Raw genomic sequence first — 25,064 nt, 5'->3', positions numbered from 1 at the left:
TTTGGCTGCATTTGCATGAAGCACTGCGGCCCTTAGCCTAAGTAAACTGATCATTTTTCCAGTCGACAGTGTTCCGCTAATCCAGAAATTGTGGGTAAAACGCGACATCCATCGGGGAGAAGCGTGGCGGGGTCGTCGAAGGCAATTGCGCAGAGTTTGGAAGGCTCGAGTGAAACGCAATTGTGCCTGGAGGGAACCGGGAACCGCTCCACACGCAGCCGCCTCGCCTGGCCTCCTACGGCCGGCAGCAGTCCGAAAAGGCAGGCAGTTTTGTGGGAGGAGGCCGGTAGAGGACGCCCGCGGCACAGGCCCGGCTTTTCCCAGCACTGGGCCTGCCCTGCCCTGCCCGAGGCGGCGCTTCCCCCGTCTTCTCGTGGGGCGGGGGAGGAAGGCTGGCGCTTGGGCTGGGCCTGCCCGCCTCTCTCATGTGACTTAGCCGGGCTCCTTCAACGCGGCTGAGAGGAGGAGGAGGAGGAGGGTGGCGGCGGCGGCGGCGGCGAGGCTGAAGGAGAGGCTCGGATTATGGCCACGGCGGCGGGTCTCGTTGCCGCCTCTGTTGGGCACGGCAAGACCCGGACCTGCCGGCGCTGAGAAGGGAAAGGAGGAGAAGTCGCCGAAGTCGGGCACTTTTCGTTTCCCATCATGGCTGAGCCGCCGGGCGGTAACGGCGCCGTTTCTCCTCCGGTCGGTTTGCCCCGAGAGGTCCGTGAGCAGCTGGCGGAGCTGGAGCTGGAGCTTTCGGAAGGTGAGCCCCCTCCCTTTTCTCTCTTCTCTAGGGCGGAAACCAGATTATTGGCAGCTTTCCATTTCTCCGACGGTGGAGAAGAGGGAACGTATTTCTCCCCTGGGCTTCCCGATTGAATTGATTGATTTTCTTTGCTGAGGGTGGGGTGGGGGCAGACGGATAAATGGGGGAAATAAGAAGAAAAGGCCCCTGCCTCTTGTGTTCCCCCCACCCCCCACCCCCAACGTGCGCTCTCTAGTCTGTTCCCTGGTGGTGGCGTTTACATTTTCCTTTAGGGTTAGCATGGATCTTCCTATTGAGTGTCTTGTATGAAAGCTGGATAAAACAGATTAGGTCATTTTGGGGTGGTTTTTTTTTTTTATGTTAACGTTTACCAAAATAAATACAGCCGCCTGTGCATAGGCACACACTTCTGCACACACCCACACAAATGTTTCAGTTTATTTTTTCCTTCTCTTCCACAAAGACGCAATTTCCTCTCTTTTTTTTGCTTTCTGTGGCTGCATAGATGAGATTTCCTTTCTTTCCTTTTTTTTTTTTTTTTACATTTCCCTCAGCCTGTGACTCAATTGTGACTTTCGACCTGCATTGTAACATAACTCACAGAATCTACAGTCATGGGTAGGATGTTACTAAACAAATACTTTGGCTCTTGCTGTAAATGGGTTTTTGGGGAGCAGTTTGGTGAGAATTTAGATTAAATACACATCCTTATGAATTTTTATGTAGGATGCATTGGAGGCCATGGTTAAATCACAGTTTACTTCTATCTCCACTGACTGTCATGGATCTGATGTTTTTTGATGCTACTGTGGCACAATAAGGTGGATTCAAGGTGCATATGCTCCTGATTTTTGCTTGAAAACTTCTATTAAAATAGAGGTCATAGTTATCTGTTCAGTATAATGTTCACTACAATAACATTGCTGGCATATATAAGAAGGCCAAAAAACATAGATCTGAATCAGAGATTGTGTGAATGGCCCAGGTTTTGCTTTGAATCCTTCTGAAACAATTAGCACAACACTAGTCTCATTCTGTGCAGACAAATGTGCCATTGCAATCATGTATCTGTCCATTTTTGTCACTGCGTGTTGTAAAAATAGATCCAATGCAGTGATCGTCATAGAGCATCACCATTTTATATAGAACACACCTGAAATCACCAACTAATTATTTTTTTTCCTGCACAGACAATCATTATAATCATCAATCTTCTAATTTTGGGTACTTAAGTATCTCTCTGTAAAGAAATGGCTTCAGTCCAGTTTTGAGGTTTAGTTTTAGAAGTACAGTAACAATAAACTGTGTTTTTTTTCCATCATCTGGCCAGATGTCCCTCAAGATTTAGGGTTTTTTTTCCTTTTTCTATTTGTTAATTTGTTAATTGCCAGGCAAAGTCTTCTTGGAATTACTACTTGACTAATTAATCTTTTTTCTGAATCCATTCTTTAAAGAAGACAATTGACCCATCACTTCTACATCATAATTTAGAGAAATCCTTAGGCAGAATATGATGGTTAAGGATGTAACAGTCACTGAGAGAACCAGGTCACATTCTTTCCATTCCTCCCATTCATTCCACTTGTATACATCCCAACACACCACTGATGGATATAAACTGCAGGTTCACATGGGTTCAACATAAAAATCATAAGACCCTACCTTTTTGCATAATAGGTGCAAATATCGTTTTGTGCAGAAGGATAGAATCTGATTTGTAAGTGGTACTCAGTAGGTTCCATGTAAAAAATATGAGGATCCATTTTAACCCTGCCTGGATCCTGGTTTTAATTTCTTCCATTTGGGTAGTCAGATGGACCTTTAAAAAAAAATCTTGGTTTGTGGGAAGCTCTGCTGTTGAATGAGAATTACAAATATGCTTTATGCAGTTAAGAGCTTCTAGCATGATAGGCCTTTTGTCTGCCTGGATAATTGCTGCAGTTTCTGTTTTATTCCACCTGCATATATTAATTCAGAAAATGTTATATGTATCTTACCACTTGGTGCAGTGATATCACAACTTGTGTTAGAATATATAGGGAATTCCCTTACTACATCAGCAATATTGCCTGTCAGTGAACATCATAGTGGGTGGACTTGATAATCAGAATTTGGTAGATAAGAGAAAAATGTGAATAGTGTAGCCAGTTTTACCATTTTAAAGATAGTCCAAAAACTGTTTTTGAAGTTATTAATTGCATTGTTCAAATATACGAAGTTTGAACCAGAAAGCCTTTCATACACATTCTGAAGTATAAGAGAGACACGATGCACCATTTTTCTTGATATATCCCAGACCTGGGCATTTTATGGAATGTGGGTCACATTTACACCTTTGACTGTCCTTGTCCAGCCACAGTGTTGGTATTGCCAGCAGGGAATAGGGCATCAGCACCAGGGGGCAATGGTGTTGGAGGGAGTGTCATGGTGCAGGGGACAGGACAGCAGTGGCCCTCCTCAGCAGTCTCAGTTTTTCATATGGCTCTTTGGGAAAATTAATTGCCCACTCCTGCCATATAAATGGTTCAAATGTATACATGCTTAAATGCATATACAAGCAAGTGACTCCCAAACTACAGTCTGAAGTTAGAAAAGTTGGTGAGGCTAAACAGGAGTTTATTTTTGTGAGAAATGAGTAGGAATCCTATTTTCTTCTGGGATTGAAAAGCATTAAAAATTTGAATTAAGCGTTCTTTAATTTTAAATATATGTTAGTTGCATTCAGGTCAAGGGTCTCAAAATAGAACTCACTTAACTAAAGCTTATCCATGACTACTAGAAATGATTTATCTTCCATATACTGCTGATTGGCAGGCCAGCATCTCTTTGAAAGGAAAATGAGTTTTAAAAGGGGTCTAGATGGTTGAGGAGTTTAGAAAACAATGAAGACTTTTTTGAGCTTTCTATGTGGTCTGCAGCCTGTTTCAATGCATATGTAAGTACTTTACGAAGTTCCTGTTTATGCTAAAAACAAAACCTGAAATTGTATTTGAGACATAAATGGCACATTTCCTCTTTTTCTTTTTTCCCCTTTTAGTTGTTTTCTTAACTCTCCAGGTTGTTTTCTGCTCACTGGCTGTTGAACTATTGTCTTCTGTCCTCAAAAAAATGGCAATCATAAGTGAATTTTGTGAAACAAAAGAAGCTGTTGAAGTTAAACAAGAATTAATAAAACATACATAATTCATTGTTACTGTGCCTGAATTTCCTTTTGGGACACATGTATGAATCATTTTTCAAAACTCAAATAGTAGTCTCATTTCTGCAAAGCTGTAATTTTCTGAGGAGAATACAAAGTTAATTATTTCAGAAGGGGACATTTTGTGAATTATTTTACCCTGATAATGTATTTGTCATGACAGGCTGGATTCTAAGAAGTTACTTAATTAGTTCAAGGGATTGAACTAATTGATTTTTTTTTTTTTTGGTTTGGTGGAGTGGGTACCGCCTCCCATATCTATCATAATTCTTTTATAATAGCTCTTTTTGTTCTTTTTTGTCATCTAGTTTGTGTTAACATTAGATCTGCCGTTCATTTTTTTTTTCTTCTGTTCAATCATGTCTGATCAAGTCCCTGCAGTTTTCTTGTCAAGGTTTTTCAAAAATGGTTTGTCATTGCCTCCTTCCTAGGGCTGAGAGAAAGGGACTAGCCCAAAGTCATCCAGCTGGCTTTGTATGTAAGGCAGGACTAGAACTCATGGTCTCCCAGCTTCTAGTTTGATGCCTTAACCACTACTCCAAACTGACTCTCATTCAAATACCACAAATCAAACATATAGTTGGCCAAGTGGAATTAATTTTCGGATCTTGAATGAAAAAACTTAAAGAGATGACTGTTTTAAGTGTCCTATATTATATGATTTTACACTATAAAATATGTACTGTACAAGATTAATAATTGAGCAAAGATCACATGTCTTGCTTGTATAATGCATTACATTTTAGTAATACTGGACCATAGAGAAATCATTAAAACTAAAGGCCTGTTGATACTCAATATTAATATGCAAGTAAGGATACAGGTAATTCTGTACAAATCATTAAAGGATGTTGCTGTATTTCTGTCCTTGGTCTTTAAGGAGAATAGCAATCTATACATTATTGCTACTGCTGCTTTTGCTGCTGCTGCTGAAGAAACTGTTTAAGTCTGGTCCATGGTTTTCTTCTGCATAATACTTGGGCAGGAAGCAGTAATGTTACATTGTTATGTAATCTTCATGAAAATCTGTATGTACAACTTTAGAGAAGGAATGTTGCTTATTTAATAGCAAATTTATACAATTTTCTTGAGTAAGCAATCTATATACTAAGATTGTTTTTGCCCTTCATATTTCTGCTCATCCTATTGTTTTTTAATTTATTTTACCATTTTTATATGTTTTCCCAATCATCAGCTTTTAAGGTCTTTTTTTTTTTTTTTTGTTATATTGTTGGTCTTGTTTTGTTGATGTTTTCTTGTTATAGTCTTCTTGTTTTGATATGTAACTCCGCAATATATAAATATAAATTTCCAATATCAGATTTGATTGACCCAGTTTCATTTATGGAAATATCACACAAGGAATTATTTGAAATCACATTTGGAGAATCGTGAAAAATATTCCTTTTTATATCATTTTCAATAAATCCTACATTGCGAATATACCGGCACATTTGGCTGATTAAAAAAACCCAATTTTTATAATGTTATAACTTACCTTACACAATTTAATCTTTTAAAGTATGCTGTGGTATGCTTATTCTGCATTGTTTGCATAGCATCTGATCTTGATACGGTATCCCTGAAGCTGCAATTCAAAGCACTGCAGTGGTTTTTCAGCATAGCCCAGTAAGGATGCTAATTCAATATGGAAACATGTTTACATAGGGATGTCTGTCTGTATCGATAGCATGCTACTTGCCCTGCATATAGGTACTTCTTTGTTGCATTCTGATCATTGTTGAGTGAAAATTATATATACAGAGAATGGAAACTCATGTAAACCAATAATGTTTCCTCCCTGGGGAATTCTGATTCTTAAAGAGAGTAAAGATTTTTTACAGAATAATTTCAGCACCTTTGAGCCAACTAAATTTTCCAGAAAGCTAAAAACATCAGATCTGAGGTAAGCATTTCTATTAAGAGGGACCTTTGTTTACATTGATTAGTTGTTTACTGTTATTACTGATGCCTTTTGGGGATGGTTTTATGCCAAGGATGTGGTACTTTTCACTGGAATCAGTATAAGCAGAAGCTCTATAAAACTATACAGGTTTGAAGGGGAATACGTCAACCACTTCTGCATCATGCTACAAAAAAGGATGCCAATCAAAAGCCTTGAATGTGATACAGTTTTTATTTGGCATCCTAGTCAGCTACGTTTGTGTGTGGTGGTAGATTGTTTGCTACATCTTAATTTGATAAACCAGTGCACAAATTCTAAGCCACCTACCCATCCTTGCTTCTTCCTAATCATCTGCTGTAAATTAAAATAGTTCAGAAATTTGGAAGTGCTGATAGAGATTTCCAGCTACCAGTAGATACATGGAATTTGGTTTCCTCTAGTCATACTGGCATGCATTTTGCGATATAGGATTCATTTATAGAAATATAGGATTGTATTCTGACGTCTGTTTTGGATCTCTATTTTTTTTTTTTTATCATCTTGCTTTAAGAATTTGCTTATTTTCACTAGGTATTGTTTACTATGCATGTTGTCAGTAAGGGCCTTGTAATAGCAACCATGTTATTTCCATTTTGTTTCTGTTGGTGGATAAATCAGTATAGGTGTCTACAAAAGAATACTACAATGTATGGGCACCATGTGAAGGTAATCTATATGTGATATTGGTGTCGAAGTCAAATGTTATGGGTCTCTCAGGAAGTCATCCTATGGTACAATGTTTTGTCAAGATCCGCAGTTTCTGTTTCTGACAATTAAACAAAATGTCTAGTTGTCCAGCCCTAACTAAAGTTTGACCATGTGCCAGACCCTGCATGTTAATCAAGGAGCCAAGGCTATTTATGTTTGAATTATGTCTTTAATAATTTGTGGCTATACCCTTGACAATTTTTATGTTATCAGAAGCATACTGCAGGACCCGGTGCTTTTGTCAAAATAAAGTAGTTTTGTGATGCTATCTAAACCCTCTTTAAATGTGGGTGCAACAGAGCAAAATATGTACAAAAGGGGCAGGGCTTATGGCTTAATATGCTTTTGTTATTTGCCCGCCTTCCCATGGATGCCTCTGTATCCCACTGTTTCCTTGACTTGAGAACTTCATTCCTTCTGTGCTTCTTCTCTTTTAAGCTTTGCAAAATCTTTCAGGAGCTTTCTATAATAATTTATTCCCATCGTTTGCTTATATTATTCATGCATAATTTGCTTTCGCTAATTACAGAGGTGATTTTTTTCCCTATAACATTATGTGTGTTTTTACAGTGCGATAAGTATGTGTATTTTTAAATCATTGAAAACATTAATGGGCAATTAGCCAATTTAATATCTCATGTGAAGAGGGCATTTATTATTCTTTGGCATCTTATTAAAGCTATTGATTTTGTAGAGGTTTGGAACATAAAAAATTGATGCCTTTAATTTCTGTTTTGCCTTTTGCTTGTAAATAATGTGCTGCTGGTTTTGATTGATGTTCCTTAGCATTAATCCACCATTACTTCTTATTGGGGGTGGTTGAGGGGAAACACCCTCTAATCCAATGAACCAATGAGAAGCAGTGAGAAATAATCCATGCCATAGAGATGTTGCATCAATTTGAGTTGTTGCAGAAATAAACAGATGTCTAATAATTATTATTTTAGGTATTATAAATAATTATTTTAGGTATTGTGTCTGTTTTTGAAAATTTGAGAAACTAAAACTGCATTATGAAGTGTGTTGTTAGGTACAATTTTACAAATGCTATAGTGCAGAATGAAACTGACAAAAGTTTTGTCTGGAATATTTATTAGAAAAAGAAGATTCTACTAATCTGTTTTCTAACAGTTACATTCATTGTAACAATTAGGGCGTGTTGTATCTAAAAATAAAGATTCCTTACTAGAATTCACCTTTCCCAAATGTACTGTTTTATGTCTATTACAGGAAGTTGTTCTGCTTATCTCTGGTAAAGGAATATCATAATAGTTGTAAATGTCCTGATTTTGTTTCATACTGTACACATTTTCCACACATAAGTAGGCCTGAGTCTAACATTGGAAAAAAATTGAGCTTTTTTGGTGTGCAGATAAGGTACTGTTTATATTTGGGGAAGATGAATGCTCTCTTATAGATTCAGGGTGGCTGGATGGGAAAATGAGAAAAGAGGAGTTCCGAATGTTATAATCTTTTTAAGCAAATTTATGCTATAACCCAGTCTTCAAATATTGTTTAGTTATGGATCCACCCTAAAGATGCACAGAAAGGGAAATACTTAGTGCCGTGATGGCGAACCTATGGCACATGTGCCACAGGTGGCACACGGAGCCATATCTGTGGGCACGTGAGTATTGCCCTAGCTCAGCTCCAGCGTGCATGCGCATACCAGCCAGCTGATTTTCGGGCCTTCCGGGCCCATTAGAAGTCAGGAAACGGGCCATTTCTGGCCTCCATAGGGCCTCTGGGGGGTGGGGAAGGCTGTTTTCACCCTCTCCAGGCTCCTAGAAAGCCTCTGGCAGCTGGGGAGGGCAAAAAATGGGCCTACTGGGCCCACCGGGCCATCACGTGCCAAAAGCAAGGAGAATGTCACACGCATGTGTGGGGGGGGCGGTGGGCATTGAATTATAGGTGTGTGCATGCGCATGCGTGCCCCCCTTGCTTCCCCCGCTTTTGGCACGCGACGGCAAAAAGGTTAGCCATCACTGACTTAGTGCATGGTTACATTCTGGTTCTTGATTTTTAAAGATACAATTACAGCAGCTTACTTGGCCATTTTAATGAAAAAGTAGACAAATCTAGGGAAAGTAATTATATTAGTAGCTGTTCTTCATAAGAGCCATTTCATAAACATGTTTAACATAAGATGTAATATGGGTCTGAAATTAAGTTATTTTATAATAATCTGTTGTGGCTTTCCAGGTGTTTCAGCTTTGGGAATGAATGAAATGCTGGATTAGGCGTTTCATTGGATCCAGTGTACTTCTTCTAATCAGTATAGATTAAGTTATTTCTCCCCAGCATTCTTTATCTGGTGAGACATTGTAATTTGAATGTTTCTTCTGAGATAATTCACTATATGAGAAAAGAGTTGGGAAAGAATAGTATCTAAAGATAAAAGAACTGGCAAGGCAAGAGTAAAAATTCTTGTTCTCATACTTGGGCTTTATTCATCCTCTCACCTCTGTCAGCTTCTTTAGGACAGAGCTTGCTTGAGCTCAAATGCTATTGAGTTTAGTTGTGACAATGAGGAGAAAGAGAGTATCTGTTGTAAACTCCAGAGATAACTTCGGTCACCTGTATAAATAATAATAGGCTTCGTCTGGATAATCAAGAATTTAAAATTATGTGGATACCAGTGGAATAGGCCTCTTTAATCTGTGTGAAATTATGCAATATTAAGTTGCGTGTTGGCTAGTAAATTCAACCTTGATTCACAGCACTGAGCTCATAAGTGACAATAGATTAAAAAAATAGATTTATCAGAAAAAAGTTAAATAATATTATGGTGTATTTAAAATAAACCATACTATAGATTGATTGATGCCTTTGAGTTAATTTTGACTCTTGGCAATTGCCTCAACAAGTTCCTGAAGTTTTCTTGGTAAAGTTTTATACAAGTGGTTTGTCTTGCCTCCTTCTTAGGGCTGAAAAAAGTGTGATTGGGGAAAGGTCATCCAGATGGTTTCATGCTTAAAGCGGTACTAGAATTCACAGCTTCCTGGTATCTAGCTCGATGCCTTCACCACTAACATAGACTGCCTTATACTTAACAGTTAAGGATAATTAAATAGCTTGCAGAGGGAGAGTATTTAGGACTCAACAGCATGACCAGATCTTAGGCCTTCATTGCTTACCAGCTGCTCATGGTCCAAAGAAAATATCAAGACACAATGAATGTATTTCTATTGAAGCTAGGGTATAACTATTTGATAGGCAAATTCAATTGACCAATGAATACTCAGAGTAACATAATTACATTTTCCTCCAGTGGATTCCTGTTCCTATCTGTTTAACTAAAGGTGAGTCAAAGGCGGAATCAACTTTTTGAATGTGTCTGGGCATGTTATTTGCTAAAATGTATTCTGACTGAAGAGAGGAATGGCTGCATTACAGGACAGCTATTTTCCAAAACACAGACACGCACATTAGCATTAAGAGGGTGGTTTTTTTTGTTATCTTTAATGAATATATAAGAAAAATCAGAATATCCAATAAGGATGTTTATTTATTTAAATATTTGTGTGGCCATGGATCCTAGAATGCAACTCAGGGCAGTTATACATATTTACAATAGTGTTTAAAAGTTTGTGAACTCTTTGGATGTTCAATATTTCTGCATAATAATGACCTAAAGCTGGATCTGTTTTCCACAGAAGTCCTAAAACTGGATAAATAGAACCCAATTAAGCAAATGAGTTAAAAATATTATGCTTGTTCATTGGTTTTTAGAGGAAAATGATCCAAAGCTACATATTTGTGTGTGACAAAAGTTTTGTGACCTTTTGTTTTCAGTAATTGAATGATCAATTGCCATTATGTGAGATATCTTTCTATTCAAATGGATGATTCTTATTTTAAAATCTAGTGATCTTTGGATTGAGTTAAATCAAATACAGAACAATTCTATGTGTATTAAAACTGTCCTTATTATATTCCATACTGTAATCTGAGTTTATTCTTGATTTCAGTTATTAGAAACATATGTTTTTGCAAAATTTCCTTTTTAAATTATCAAGGATTTATTTATTCATCTATCTATATACTACTAAACCTCTCATGTCTGGTTGATACTTTGTAACATTCAGTTGTCACTGAATCATAGGACAAAAACACCTAAAATGAGCTAACCTGCAGAATGCCAGCACTCAATAATTTTATTTATTTGTTTGTTTATTTTATTTATTTAGCTATATCCCACCTTTATTATTTTCACAAATAACTCAAGGCGACAAATATATCCAACACATCTTCCTGCTATTTTCCTAAAACAACCACTCTGTGGTTGGGCTGAGAGAGAGAGTGACTGGCTCAAGGTCACCCAGCTGCCTTTCGTGGTTAAGGCGGGACCTCTGCTTTTTAGCCTAATCCCAAGGGAATGAATCCTTTTGATGCTTCAGTGTTGCTGCACTGCTGCTGTTCAGACTTTGCTAGTGGGAAGATGGCAAGGAACATCAGCAATCATTTCAGTTGCTTCTGTTCCCCATCAACTTGTGGGAAGCTGTCAGGAAACATTGGAAATGAGAATCACATGGCCACAGCTGAGTGCAATCGCATGGAGGTGGCATACATGTGGAAAGCTGGCAGGGAGAAAATAAATGGAGAAATGGTGCACTCACCACCAGTTCCCCTGTGTTCTGGTCACTAACATATTCCCTTGCTCCCTTGCCTACCTGGCAGCAGCCATTTACCTACCTGCTGGGATGGGAAGGGAAGGGAAGGAAGGAAGGAAGGAAGATTTCTGATGCTCGCTGCTATCTTCAGACAAGGAAATGGGAAGCCATCAGAAATTTGGAAGTTATTCCTGCCTTCTCTGTGGCGGCGCCCACCCTCTGGAACAACCTCCCCGCAGAGATACGTAAATAACAGACCTCCGGATTTTTCGTCGGGCCCTGAAAACCTATTTATTTCAACTAGCTGGGCTGGCTTGAGTTAAATTTTAAATTGATTTTAAATTGGTTTGTTTTAATTGGGTTGTTTGTTTAAAATATTTAATTATTTTAAACTGTTTTTAAATTTTGTATGTTCTGTTTTTTACTTTGGCTGTTCACCGCCCTGAGTCCTATTTGGAGAAGGGCGGTATAGAAATGGAAACAAATAAATAAATAAATCCCATTATTTTTTGTCCACCTGTGATTATTCTGTTTCTATGTATCTGAAATGATGACCCCACAGGTCAAGAGTTGTATAGTACATTCTATTTCTAGCCTATGTTTAATTTAGGAATTCAGGAGGGCATATATAGTTTTCTCTCTATATATTTTTTCTGCATAACAACTCTGAAAAACAGGTTGGGTAAAGGGAACATAACTGTCACAATGTCACCCAGTGAGCTTTGGTGACTGAAAATGAGAACCTCAGTCTCCTCACTCTTACTTCAACATAGCTGCTTTAAGAGGAACTGAAGTCCTGCATTGAAACACTGGGAAATTTTACAGAGTATTTTAGTCAGCATTAATTTGAAGGAAGTCTTGGTGGGGCTCAGTAGTATTTCCTCTTATTTATCTAGGGTGGCTACATGAGTTAGATACTTTTTGACTTCTGTTATATTAGCACACATAAATATGCTTTCAAATATATAAATATAAGTAAAGTTACAAGGGTTGAGATTCTCAGGAACATTCAAGTAGGACGCCAGAAAATACATAATCTTTGGTGGATGTTTTTGATCTTTGGTGGAAAGAATTTGATGCAAGTCCAAACGCAACCCAGTTTTTCTGCAATCGTGTAATGACAGATTGGGTCATCAGTAGTGTTCAAACAGTTCTCCCAAGAGCCTCACAACTGCATTTAAACAGCTGGTAGAGATACCTTGTGGAGAAAACAGGCTAGCTCCCACCCTGTTTGTGGTGTCAAAAGCCACAGCATTTGCCGTCGTTTCGGAGCTCCTTCCTCTGATTTTATCACACCAACTTTAACTTCTATTTTTAATGCTTTTATTCAAATATTTGGTCGGTGTTATTTATTTTTATTACTTTTATTCTGAAGAATGGCACCAAAGAAACTTTCATTAGTTTTTATATTTTATGTAAGCTCCTGGGAGCTTTTTTTTTTTTACTGCATAAAAAATTTTTATACAGTAAAATTTAAAAATAGAATTTTTTTTCTATCCCATTTTACTGGGATAGAAATGTGATAAATAAAATCAGGAGGAATGTCGTCTTGCTGCTAAGGAATTGGCTTAGTCCCTTTGTTGTGTTCTGTGGAGCAGTTTGCTTTATATCATAATATTTAGAAAATTCTGTTCCCTGGTGTGGCAATTTTGATGAGTAAGATGGAGAGAAGTACAAGTCTCATCCCCTGTGCAAATCTTTGCTGGCACTCACCAAGATCAGCTCCCTGGTGATCGTATCTCTGTAATTGTAATGCAGTTACATAGTATCCAGAATATAATGTAGTTTTCCCTGTCATAGGTGAGGCCAGTTTGTGACAAGTAGTGAGACATGATCTAGCAAGTTCTTTTCCCAGATATTTTTGTTTAAATTTGCAGGCCTGGAATTCTGAAATAGCAATGGATAAGAATGAGTGCTTCTGCAGGCCTTCAATACTTTGGATTTTAACCACCTAGTGTTGTCTCGATCATTATTTTTTTCCATTTGGTTTGCATATCGGTCGTCAGCTTGGCTGTGCAATTATAATAGTAAGCACTATGTGTCTGCTGTTGTGTCTAAGTTCTGTGCCCAGAGTAAATTATGCAGATTTCATAAACTGTCTCCAATATTCAAAGAAATTGTATTTTAAAAAAAAGATTGCCACAACAAAAAAAGTAAGTGGTAAAATGAATGTGAATAGAAGTAAGCAAGCAGTAATTGATGGGGACATTTCATAGCAGATTGAAGGCAAAAGAAGGAAATGGTTACTTGCAGTTATTGGTAAAACTTTAAATAAAAGTTCTCTATATCAGGGCTGGGCAGTTAATTTTCCCAAGGGGCCAATTAAGAAACTGGGAGTATTTGGAGGGCCAAACCAGTAGGGTGTGTAGGCATGTATGCATGCATGCACATACATAAATTGGAAAAAAAAAAGCCTTCAAAATAAAAACAATCCATGTGGGCTGGACAGGGACAGCTAAAGACTGGATGGGTCCCGGGGACCATAAAATGCCCAGGTCTACTCTATTCATTGGACTACTGTAATGTGATGTATGTGGGCAATGGTGAAATACAAACTTTTACTACCAGTTCTGTGGGTGTGGCTTGGTGGGTGTGGTGTGGTGTGGCTTGCTGGGCATGACTTGGTGACCATTGCAGGGGAAGGATACTGCAAAAACTCCATTCCCACCCCATTCTGGGGCCAGCCAGAGGTGGTATTTGCCAGTTCTCCGAACTGCTCAAAATTTCCGCTACCGGTTCTCCAGAACCTGCTGGATTTCACCTCTGTATGTGGGCCTGCCTTTGGAGATGTCCCAAAAGCTACAGCTAATATAAAATACAGCAGCTAGATTACTGATTACCTAATAGGAGTGTCTGTGAACATAGAAAAATGCCAATCCTAAAGTAAATACATTTGTTGCTTTGGTTAGTTTATGATATAACCTTTTAATTCCCATTTGTTGCAGTATTGGGATATATCGGCTAATGTTTTATCAGAACAGAATCTGGTGTGGACATGAAAATGCCTCTCCTTCCAAGATTTATGCCCAAGAACCATCGGTGATGGTTCTTATAATTTAGAATGCTACTTCCCTCAAGATATAGTCTTGTTCATCTTTTACAAACAAGTTAGCTATTCTCTGATTTTCCTTTTGACTGTAGCTGTCCTTAGGCTTCTTGTTTCTGCATCTTTTCTTGTTTATTGAATCTTTTATTTTATGCTTCCTATCCAAAGTTTGTCTGAATGGGGGAGAGATCCATAACTATTTTTCATTGGTATTTTGTTAATGGGTTTTTTCGTTGATAGAGAATGAAGAGAAACAGATGAATATCTAAAGAAACAAAATTGATTGAGGATTATGGAGGGACAGAGACAAATTATGAATGGACAATTAGGAAAGTTTCTGAAGCGTTAAAAAAAATTAAACTAGAAAAGGTTCCTGAACCAGGTAAATTATGAGGTTATTATAAATGTTTTGAGGATGTACCCTTAAAACCTTTACAAAACACAACAAACTCTACCCGACAGGAGGGAAGATGTCGGAGAATTGGAAAGAAGCCAATATACCATTAATACTCAGAGGGACAAAATAGTTTCTTATTATATTCTCTATAATATCAATATACATTGATATTATTAAATAACAGCTATAAGTTTTCACAATGATCCTTGTGGTAGACTGAAAATACTTTTGCAAAAATGTATTCATAAAGATCAATGTGAGCTTTTAATCAAAAAAGACAAAAACAATGTCAGAACTTTGCTGCATATTCTAGAATATTAGAAGAGCATATTGAAAAAAAGCATTCTTTTTTTAGATGCAGAGAAAGCTGTTGACCATTTGAATTGAACTTTTCTATTTATGTTTTGAAAGATAAAATTAATTTATACTCAACAAAAGATATGAATAATGGAGATTTAAGTAAACTATGTAAAATACAAAAAAGGAACAAGACAAAGTCGCCTATTGTCCATTTTCTTGTTTACAGTATTTTAGTTCTTGAAATACTGAATAGAGATATAAGACTCAGTCAGAGGTTAATGAATGTAAAGATTAAAAAAGGTCCATGGCGCACCCAGGTGGAGGAGCTGCTCCGGGATGAGCAATGGCCAGTCCTGTGACTAGAGCTCTGGATTATGGGACTGGCCAGGCAGCTCATGGTGTCGCTGTAAATCTCCATTATAGAGGGAGGTTCGTCCAATTTGCAATTTTGCAGTGCAGCCCTCGCCAGCCAGAATGAGGTAATGGTGCAAAGGGAGAGGGGGTGGCAGTGCAGGCAGGCCAAAGAAATGGATGGCAGCAACCCCAGGTTGTTTCTTCCCCTGCTGTAGCTTCCTGTTGGCTGAACCCACCAGTGGCTGTCCCTGCCTCTCGCCCTCCCTTCTCAGTCACTCCTCGCCTGGCCTGAGAAGGGAAGGGCAGGGGATGGAGATTCGCTCCATATTCCAGAGTGGGAGCAAAGCTTCGTCTCTTGCTGGATCTCGCGGGCATTTCTTCCGGCCCTTGGTGGTGCTCTGTGCACCTCGGTCTCTCGGGGAGATGCTTGACATCCTCTCAGCCCCAAGACATTGGCTGACCCATGAGATGAGAGAGAGAAAGAGAATGAGAGAGAGAGAATGATAGAGAATGAGTGGGGGGGGGGAGAGAGAGAGAAAGAGAGAGGAGGGAGAGTGCCTGAAGGACCCCATCCCGTCACTGGGAGTCCAGGCGCTTCAGCAAGTGGTGCACTGGATTTGTATTCGTGATCCAAGGGATTTAAAATTATGAACTTGGTGGTCCCTGAAGTCCAAAAGGTTGGGGACCCCTGTTCTAAGATAGGGGTGTCAAACTCGCGGCCCGTGGGTCAACTGCCCACGCCCAGTTTAGCAAAGGCGAAAAAGTCATGATACATCACATGACATTGTGACAATGCAAGTTTGACACCCTTGTTCTAAAATGTTGGCTATTGTCCCTAGCAGTGTTGTTACTTCTGACAGGTGAAATTATAAATTCATGGGATAGTATCTGTGAGGGGAGAATTTATAGAAGGAAACAAAATAAGGAACTTAAGAAAAATACATATTGTGATAGAATGTTCTCATTCACAATATTGCCTTTTAAAAATCAAATTATCATGGCTCTTCTGGAACAACCTAGAGATGCGAACCTAGAGATACAAACTTCTACAATGAATAGGCAATTGTTTCTTTTTTCATTGCTGGCCTGTCAATGAAAGCCCTGGAATGTTGAATGTACAATATTTGTAATTTTATGTTTATATATTTTTATATATTTTTATATTTTTATATGTAATTTTAATTAAACTGTTGCAGGAAAAAAGGGGTAAACTGCAGTCCCATTAAAATAAGACATCCTTATGCCTGATTAATAGTGCTTAATAGTGCTTGAATTGGCCATTTCTAGATAAAGTCTTTTAGAACTGACAGACTCTCCTGCAGGTACCGATATTTGGAGCAAAAAGTAAGATAGTGAAATGCAATTTGGGAATGGGTTGTTGATTAGGTGAATTTTTGTGAAGAAAAAAATTAATTTGTTAGTAGAATTAAAAATATGAATGGTCTTTGCCAAGGAAAAAATACAAATTTTGGAATATTGCTTTTAAATGCATGCAGAAATATTTTGGGTTGCATGGCATGGCATCAGAGGAGGTATTCAGCGGGTTCTCACCAGTTCGGGTGAATCAGTAAGGGAAATTTGGCCTGGGTCGCCAAACTGGTAGCGACCTCTGGATGGCCCTGCTCAACGTTTGCTCGCCCCGCCATCCCTGTCCTATATATGTTACCTTTGCCACGCAGCCCAGCTGATCGCTTCGCCATTCCCCTCCCTCCACGCCTTGCCCGCTCTGCTCAGCTCACCAAAGGTAAGCTTGCCGTCCGCTCGCCCTTTGCCTTGGGTTGGGGGCCGGGGCCCAGGGACATGTCATTCCCTGAGACCCCAGAGCCTCCCGCTTGCTGCCCACCTCAGCCGGGTTGGGGAATGTGCCAGGATTCCAGCCGCACCGAAAAAAAGTCACGGTGACTGCAGGCATCTTGCGACAAGGGGGGGCGAGATGCGGGCTGGCGGGGAGCCCAGCAGCGACAGATTGGCCTGGTTTGCCTTCCCCTCTGCCGTGGAAGGAAGGTAAGCCCGAAGAAAGAGGGGGTTGTGGGGGAGGAAGCAGGGCTAGGGCTGGAGCCTCTGAAGGATGGGAAACGAGGTGACATATGCGACTGGCGAAGGGAGAGCGGGCGGCATGCAGGTGGCATGCATCTGCCTTTGACAGATTAGGCCAGGCCTGGGTAGAAAATAGGTAGAAAGAATAGCAGTAAGTTCAAATTTTTCTCCTACCGTGTTCTGTGGGCATGGCTTGGCAAGGGGTAATGTGACTGAGTGGGCGTGGGTGTGAGTGATGTCAAGTTGGACATGCCCATTCAGTCACATGACCACCCACCAAGCCACACCCACAGAACCGATAGGAAAAAAATTTGAATCCCACCACTGGATGGGATGGGATGGGATAGATGGCAGATTTCTTAAATGCAGTGAGATTTATTTTTGCTTGGTAATTAATTTCCAGTTATGCTTTGTGAGCTTCCCTGTTACTTAGAGAAACTATAATTGTCAAGTGACAGTAATTGTAGTACTAAAATCACTTTTGGACTTTTTCCAGCCTCTCAGTAATAGCTTTGTTCTAAGTCACATGCCTGGGAAGATCACATAGATTGGAGGAATCACTAAAATTCTGAGATACTCTGTTGTATTTTGAGAATATATTTGGGGAAATTGGGTTTTTTAAAATTTTCCTCCACAGTGTCTGGCCAGATTCAGTTCAATTTTCAATCTTTTTGTTTCTCCCACTTCTTCCCTCACATCAATTTTGATTTGGTTCTGATCAGTTTTCAGAGACCTGCTATATTGATTAACAGTGTGCTGAACTCTTATATCACCTTTCCCTTCCATTGGTTAGAAAAGAGAAAATGGCTTCTTTCTTGAGATATAATCTGTACAACGTAGACCACAGTAATGTGTTTCTCTATACCTCTCAACCTTTTTCTTCATTTCACAACCGTGTGATGCACTCTGGCTTATGTTATGTATTTATTTAGATAGCTAGGAAAGAGGTTGGGCATTATAAACCCCAAAAAAGATGCTATGGTATTTCTTATGCATATAATAAATTTATGGAATATGCTAGAATAGTATAAATGCAGTATTATCTATATTGTCTAGTGTTTGAGGTAAGGAGAATAATCAATGTGATGTTGAGTCCTGTGATGTTGAGTCAATAATAAGTAAAATAATGTGATCTGGTGGCAGAAAAATGATTGTTTCTGGATTTAAATTACAGCCTCCCTTCATACTGCACCCTTCAATGTAAGTTACTCACTGCAACAAACTCTTACTAATATTGGGAGTGGCTATCTTTGAAGAGCAGCTGGTTTATGAGCAGCATTTACTTATTCTCTCACTGCCACTCTGATTGGTAGTTCAAACACAACTTCTCCTTTTAAAGGTTTGTAGTGAAGTTTGGCTCATACAGAGTTGAGAATCCTAAATGTTTCAAGGTAAGACACTTCTCTTCATACAGTTCTGACTTCTAATGCTTTGAAATTTCACCTATTTTCATCAAGTTTGTTTGTAGAATCATCTAATGATTCAGGTTTATAAAGATGAAATAAAAATACACTGTGGATGAAGACAATCCTTGTGTTCATCTTATTAGAATGCTGACTATTTTTGTTTGCATAGCAATAAATAGGGTTTTTACTCACAATTTTCATGATTCCATTGACCTTTTTACTTACGATAATTCTCTGGAGTATATTAGATTGAAAGACAGTGAGTGATTTGCCCAGGATTATCTAGTGAGCTTCATAGCTCTCTAGATCTTGGAACCTGGTCTTCAGATGGTCAGAGCCAATCATTGCTACTCTCATGTATGCTCTTATTAGCTGGCAGCCCCTTTCTAAGCTTAATGCTCCAGGCCATGATTTCTTCATGCTTGCTTCATCATGCAGTTGTAGGAATGAAGGTTCCTGTTTATTTTTCAACTAAACATGAACTCGCCTGTCTTAAGTGCTAGTGCTGAATGTGATTCAGTGAATGACTTAATGCCTTCTTCCATATGTCTGAAAAATCTGGACTTAATTTCTTGTTTTGGGAGTCTCTGGGGAAATAAGGAATAATGATAGAATTTATGTGTTGGCAGATTATTTATCTAAAGGATAAATTACCAGTCTTTTTTAAAAATGTAGACAAGAAGTACTAGAGATTCAGAGACTTATCTTTTGCCCGAATTGTATAGTAGTTCTATCCGGCAATACTAGTCATTTTGCTAAATATATAGAGAGATGCTTTATTATGCCAGAATAGTAAAAATGCATAGAAAATGTCTTTGATGCAATGATTGTCGCAGTTGAATGTGGAATTTAGTTCCACTTCACTATCCTTTAGAAGTGGCATGAAAGAAGTGTTACAATTAAAAGTGAACTGTGACACAAGAACTTCCAGTTGAAATTTCACTTCAAATGCCTCAGTGTGCAGAAGGCTAATTGATACTTTATGAACTGGAATAAACATTCTCCAAGTCTTTAATCCCTGTAACATGTCCTTTAACTGATAGATTTAAAGCTACAACTGGGTTCCTACTGAGCTGAACCAGAGTAACAGGAACATCAGTATTTGTTGTGGGAGGGGTGCCCACAACAGTTGGATCACAGATCTGAAAAAAATATACTTTTGATGTAACCAATTAGTGTGGGATCAACATGTATACTATTTCTTAAGGAAATTACCGTTATTATATCCCTTCTTATAGAAAAAGCAAATATTAGTGGGAGAGGAGAGCAAGGCAGAGAATCATGGAGAAGATTTGCAGATATCTTCTGTTCTTGCCATTTCAATATTTCCTCTTTTGCTTTCGCCTAAAAGTTTTCTGCTAAAGGAAACGCCTCTTGAAATAATTGTAGAATCTCCTACTGCGCTATTTACCTTCTGCTGTTGAAGGAAGGGCACTACGGTATGTAAGAGCCCGAGGATGTGAAAGCCCCTCGTGTCTTCTGTTTGAGATGAAAATGTGTTATGAGCAACCTCTCTGAATAATGTTGCCCTGGCTGACAATGGGACTGGCTTTTTCACTAGCGAGAGAAGATTTCCTGTCCTTCTCAGCCTGCTACTTGTCACACTGGGAAATATGGAGGTGGAAAATGTTATCTAGGGACATGTAATATCCTATGACTGATTGAGTTTCCATAGAGAATGTTCACCCACAGTTCCTTTAGGTAATGTTTAGTAATTGCTGAAACGTATTTTGGAAGGCTATTGGCATGATTTCTCATCTGCAAAAGACTAATATGTCTACCCCTCTGAAAACTGAGTCAGCGTCTATATGGCTTTTTGAAGGTCATTCTGAGTCAGTGGCAAGTCCTAACTTCTTGTGAATTGGTTGCTTAATAATGATGCTCTAAAAAGCAATACAACTGAGTCACATAGACTTATCTGCCCTTTCTTTGGGTTCTGTTTTCTCTTGATTGCCAACATAAACTACACAGTACCTTGCACTAAAAGCGAATGACAAATACTAACAAGACACCCCAAAGGCTTGAAACTACCTTGTCCTAATATGCAATCTAATGGGAGGAGCTTTCTCCATTTTCTAGTGTAACTTTACAAGTCAGTGTTTTCCCACCATCTGCTTCTCAATATGCCAACAGATATTGCTGTTTTGTTCCCAGTATCAAGACATAACTACTGTACTCTGAAGCAAGTAGGCATCATAGTAGCAACCAAATTGAATTGGAGTCTCGTGTAACCCTAACTTTTGGAATTGAATTGAAAGTTTCCATTTGTCCTAACTTTCTCTAGATACCCTATTATAAAAGACAGCATATAAATCATAAAAGTAATAAATGAACACACAATGCTCTCTTGCCCTGTATGTAGATAGATATTTTTGGGTTAATAAATAAAGCAGCAACTTGTTCAGTTTATACCAAAGTATCAGTAATGTCTATAATGGGATCACATTCAAGTTGAAAACATTTCTGCAATAATGAATTTGAATTGTGTTTGCAAAAGGAAAATTGAAAAAAGGAGATTGAAAGTAGGATATTTATTCCTCGTTTGCATACTTCTTGTTCTTATGCTTGAAGATTGATCTTGGGGTCTCAAATTGTTATGCCTGAATATATGGGGTTAGCAAGATGGCAGACTTTTGATTTACTTCTGCAGCTGAACTCTTTTGCACTATTTCCCCTTTTGTGTTGACCTATATAAACCTGAGCCTGAGTAGCGATAAAACCTGGCCTACAGAAACTTGACAATTTGAGAGTGATGCTACAATGACTCATAATACTTTGTCCTCTTCATTCATTTACATCTTTATTGAAGTAAGATTGCCTCCTGGACATAACCTTGTATTTCCATCCCTGGTATCATCTCATTGATACTCTTGTTTTTAAAGCAGACACACAAAACTTTTAGAGACTAAACCTTTGAATGAAGCCATTATAAAAACGTTGCCAAGCGATAATGGGGCTGCAGTTTGGAATTCGGTAGACTTATTTCTAAGTAAATGTGTACAGGATCTCACGGTAAATAACTTTGGGTAGTGCAGTCTTTTGTATGAGTAAAAATGGAAAATGATTTAGGTTTTCCAGTACTCTTAACCTTTGGCTGTAAATCACTTTATTTTCTGAAAGCAAAGAATGTCTGGCTTTGAATCTGCATATTTTATGTAAATCATGGATCCCTCTCCATGGCACCAAAGTACCTACTGAAACTTCCTTGACACCTTTATGCCTCATCTGGTTCTTAATTTAAAAAAATGGGAAGCTCTTGCCTCAGGCACAACCTGAGGCATTTTGGCAATGCCTTTGGGCCTCACATAAACCACAGACAAGATAATACATTGGTGAGTGTGAAACCTAGTGCTTTGTTTGAGGAATATGCACACCTTGTGGGAAAATGGGAAAATGGGAAGGGAAGGGGACGGGACGGAGAAAGGAAGGGAAGGAAAGAAGGAAGGAAGGAAGGAAGGAAGGAAGGAAGGAAGGAAGGAAGGAAGGAAGGAAGGAAGGAAGGAATGTGGTAGAGATTATTTTGCTGAGAAATGATAGAGGCAACCTCACCTGAGTTTTGGGAGAATGCAGTTCTTTCCTTGTAGCACTGAAATAAAGTTGCTCCTGCTCCAAGGCTGTTTTTTTTTCTAGAAAGGGATAGTAGTTATTGCTGTAGAAGAGGTTCTTACTCTCACTTCTTCTTGCTACATCTTTGGGTTTTAAACTCGATGGCTTCTTTGTCCACTGCTCTGCATTGTTTGCTCTGGAAAGAATATGCCATGTTTACGAATCCTTGCCCTTATCTACTTTCAAGCAAAGGAACTCTCTGTATGGGGTCAGTGCCTGTCCTTTTATTGTGAGTCAAATATTGCAGTTACCTTTTCATGATGGTGCACTGATCATCAGGCTGACCTTGGATGACTGTGTGGGCTAGCATATTTTGTTTCATTTCTTTTTTTTAACAGCTTCAACATTTAAAAAAAAAAAGATTGCAGAACCATAGCCAGAATTTTTATGCTTGGGACTTTCAAAAATACCTGGAAGGAAGGAATTATCTTACTATTGAAGATGATTTCTTTAAACAAAGTGCTTGTCAACCATCTCGTTGCTTCTGGGTCCAGTGGTCAGGAACGGGTTAATCTTACTCCAATATGCTCGATTGAGTCTGCTAACTGAGAAGCTCCGCCCCTCTGCCTTGCTTCCCAGCTTTCTGACTCAATCCGATTGAGAAAGACACGTTTGAGCTGAGTTCCTGGCAAAAGCTTTCTTTTGCAGAAATTCGCCATTCCACTGACTTCCAGATAATCTCGGTGAGCATTCCAGCGAGAAGGGTTTTGTACCCGAAACCGCTGAGGACCATATTTTGGCTTTGGTGGGGGCTGGAGGTTCCCTGTAGGTTGAGCCTAGCCTTCACAGCAGCGCGAAGGGCTAACACTCGAATCCGCTGGCAACCTAATGTTGCGGGGAAACCCAGGCTGGGGTTTCCCGAAGGAGTCCTTTCGAGCCTCTCCACCTTAATTGTGAGCCGCTTCTCCCTGTGCAGGAGATTTCGTTGCTGGAACGTTCGGCGGCTCCCTCGTGGCCCTAGCGGCGCCGGAGGCTTCCGTTGCAGCCGTGGTTTGTTGGGCGGCTCCCTATCGACGCAAGCGGCTTCTGCCTTCGATTTGGACTCCGTGGGTGGACCAGTTTGGCTGGTCTTCTCCCTTACTGTGGCTTCTCCTCGCTAAGGTATCGGAAAGGGGGCTTTTTGGGCGCGCCCTGCTGGCGGCCTCTGCCTGTATTCCGGCAGCCATTTTGAATCGACCGCGTGGCCGTTTGAGGCCTTGCCTTGTTAAGCCGCTACTTTGGATCCCCCTTGCAGCCAGTTTTCGTCTCCAGACGCAAGGCTAAGTGTGGCTGTGATTTGGATTTGGCAGTTATAGTTTTTGTTAATTCATTGGGAGTTATTCTAATTGCTGCCCTTTGTTCCCTAGACCCACGATGGCTTCTCAGAGGTCTTCCAGGGCTAATAAACAATGCCTTCAAGGCGAAGAGCCTCAGGGATCTGCCTCTGTTCCTGCAAAAAAAGAGCAGAAAATCACACCATTCTACTGGAACCTCTAAGACTTCACAATCATCAGCAGCCTTAGCTAAGGAGGAACTAAAGCTCCACAAGGCTATAGAGAAAGCCATTCAGAAGGCCACTAAGGCAGCTTCCTTACAGGAAAAGGTCATACCTAGTCCTCAATTGAATGTTCTTCCTGCAGCCTCCCCTCAAACCAGGGAAACCTCTCCTTTGCCCCAAACCACTATCCCAGCCTTATCCCCGGATGGGGATCCTTGGCTGATGAACAACCGGAAGTCAATGTCACATTGTTTGGGGTTCAATTGGAGGCTCCTTCCAATCCTGCCCCTTCTGAAGTCACTTCTCCACAAGGCCAAGACCACCACAGGGTTGGGGGCCCCAAGTCCAATGGAAGGAGGGTGTTGCCACAGTGGTTCCTCTCTTTGAAGAACCAATAGTAGAGACAGAGGAAATACCAGGGCCTAAACTTTTTAGGGATGTTTTACAACGCCAATGGTCCTCCCCAGCTTCAGGTCCCAGCCCCAATGCGGTGGACAAATGCATATATAATTTGGCTCCTGAATTGACATCTCTTTTACAGGTTCCTACTGTAGACCAGCCGGTAGCGGAATTGTCAGCTAATTCTAACTTGGCTGCACAATTAAATCTACCATGGCCGCTTCCTTTTTCAATCGAGCTTCCATTCTTTGGTTGCGTCAACTACAGGCTAGACTCCCTATATCAGATGTCCAGTCCCAACAGGACATTAGCAAGGTCATTGTGGCCCTAGAATATTCAGCGGATGCCACATTAAACTCCTCTCGCTTCGCTGCCAAAGCCATCGGGTCCTCAGTGGCTGCCCATCGCTTGCTCTGGCTCCGCCAGTGGCAAGCTGACGCCAAATCTAAATGGTGGCTGGTTTCATCTTCCTTTAGCGGACCCAAACTTTTTGGGGCGGCTCTGGAACCACTTCTAGTGGAATCCAAGGATAAACGCCACATCCTTCCAAATTTGTCCCGTCGGTCTGAGGTTCGCTCTCAGTCGTCCTTTCGGCCCTTTCGTAACCTGGAGGGGGGTTTCACAGGCTGCTGTAGACAAAGGTCCTTTTCACCTAGACAGTCCCGTTCACAGGACCGCCAGTTCCCCTCTTCTTCCCAGGGCCAGGCTAGACATCCCTTTCGAGGAGGCCAGGGGCGGGGCTTCCGCAGGTCGCACTGACGGCTTGGATGGGCTCCCCATTGGGGGCCGCCTGGCGTCCTTCGCCAGCCAATGGGAGGCTACCTTGTCG

The 25,064-nt window shown here is 40.0% G+C and overlaps 1 protein-coding gene across 2 annotated transcripts in view; it reads left to right on the top strand.

The window, feature by feature from the left end:
* Window positions 1-486: 486 nt before the first annotated feature.
* The window catches only part of DIP2B (disco interacting protein 2 homolog B), a 201,469-nt gene continuing 176,891 nt past the window's right edge, over window positions 487-25,064 (top strand). For both annotated transcript variants that reach the window (XM_070937807.1, XM_070937804.1), the window contains exon 1: window positions 487-745. In XM_070937807.1, the coding sequence (XP_070793908.1) occupies window positions 643-745 (103 nt within the window). In that variant the 5' untranslated portion in view covers window positions 487-642. The remainder of the gene's footprint in view (window positions 746-25,064) is intronic.

Source organism: Pituophis catenifer, unplaced genomic scaffold (genome assembly GCF_029215685.1).
Source record: "Pituophis catenifer annectens isolate HBS135680 unplaced genomic scaffold, rPitCat1.0.hap2 SCAF_2, whole genome shotgun sequence".
In the NCBI taxonomy this organism is placed as follows: domain Eukaryota; kingdom Metazoa; phylum Chordata; class Lepidosauria; order Squamata; family Colubridae; genus Pituophis; species Pituophis catenifer.
This window is presented reverse-complemented; position numbering and strand designations above follow the sequence as displayed.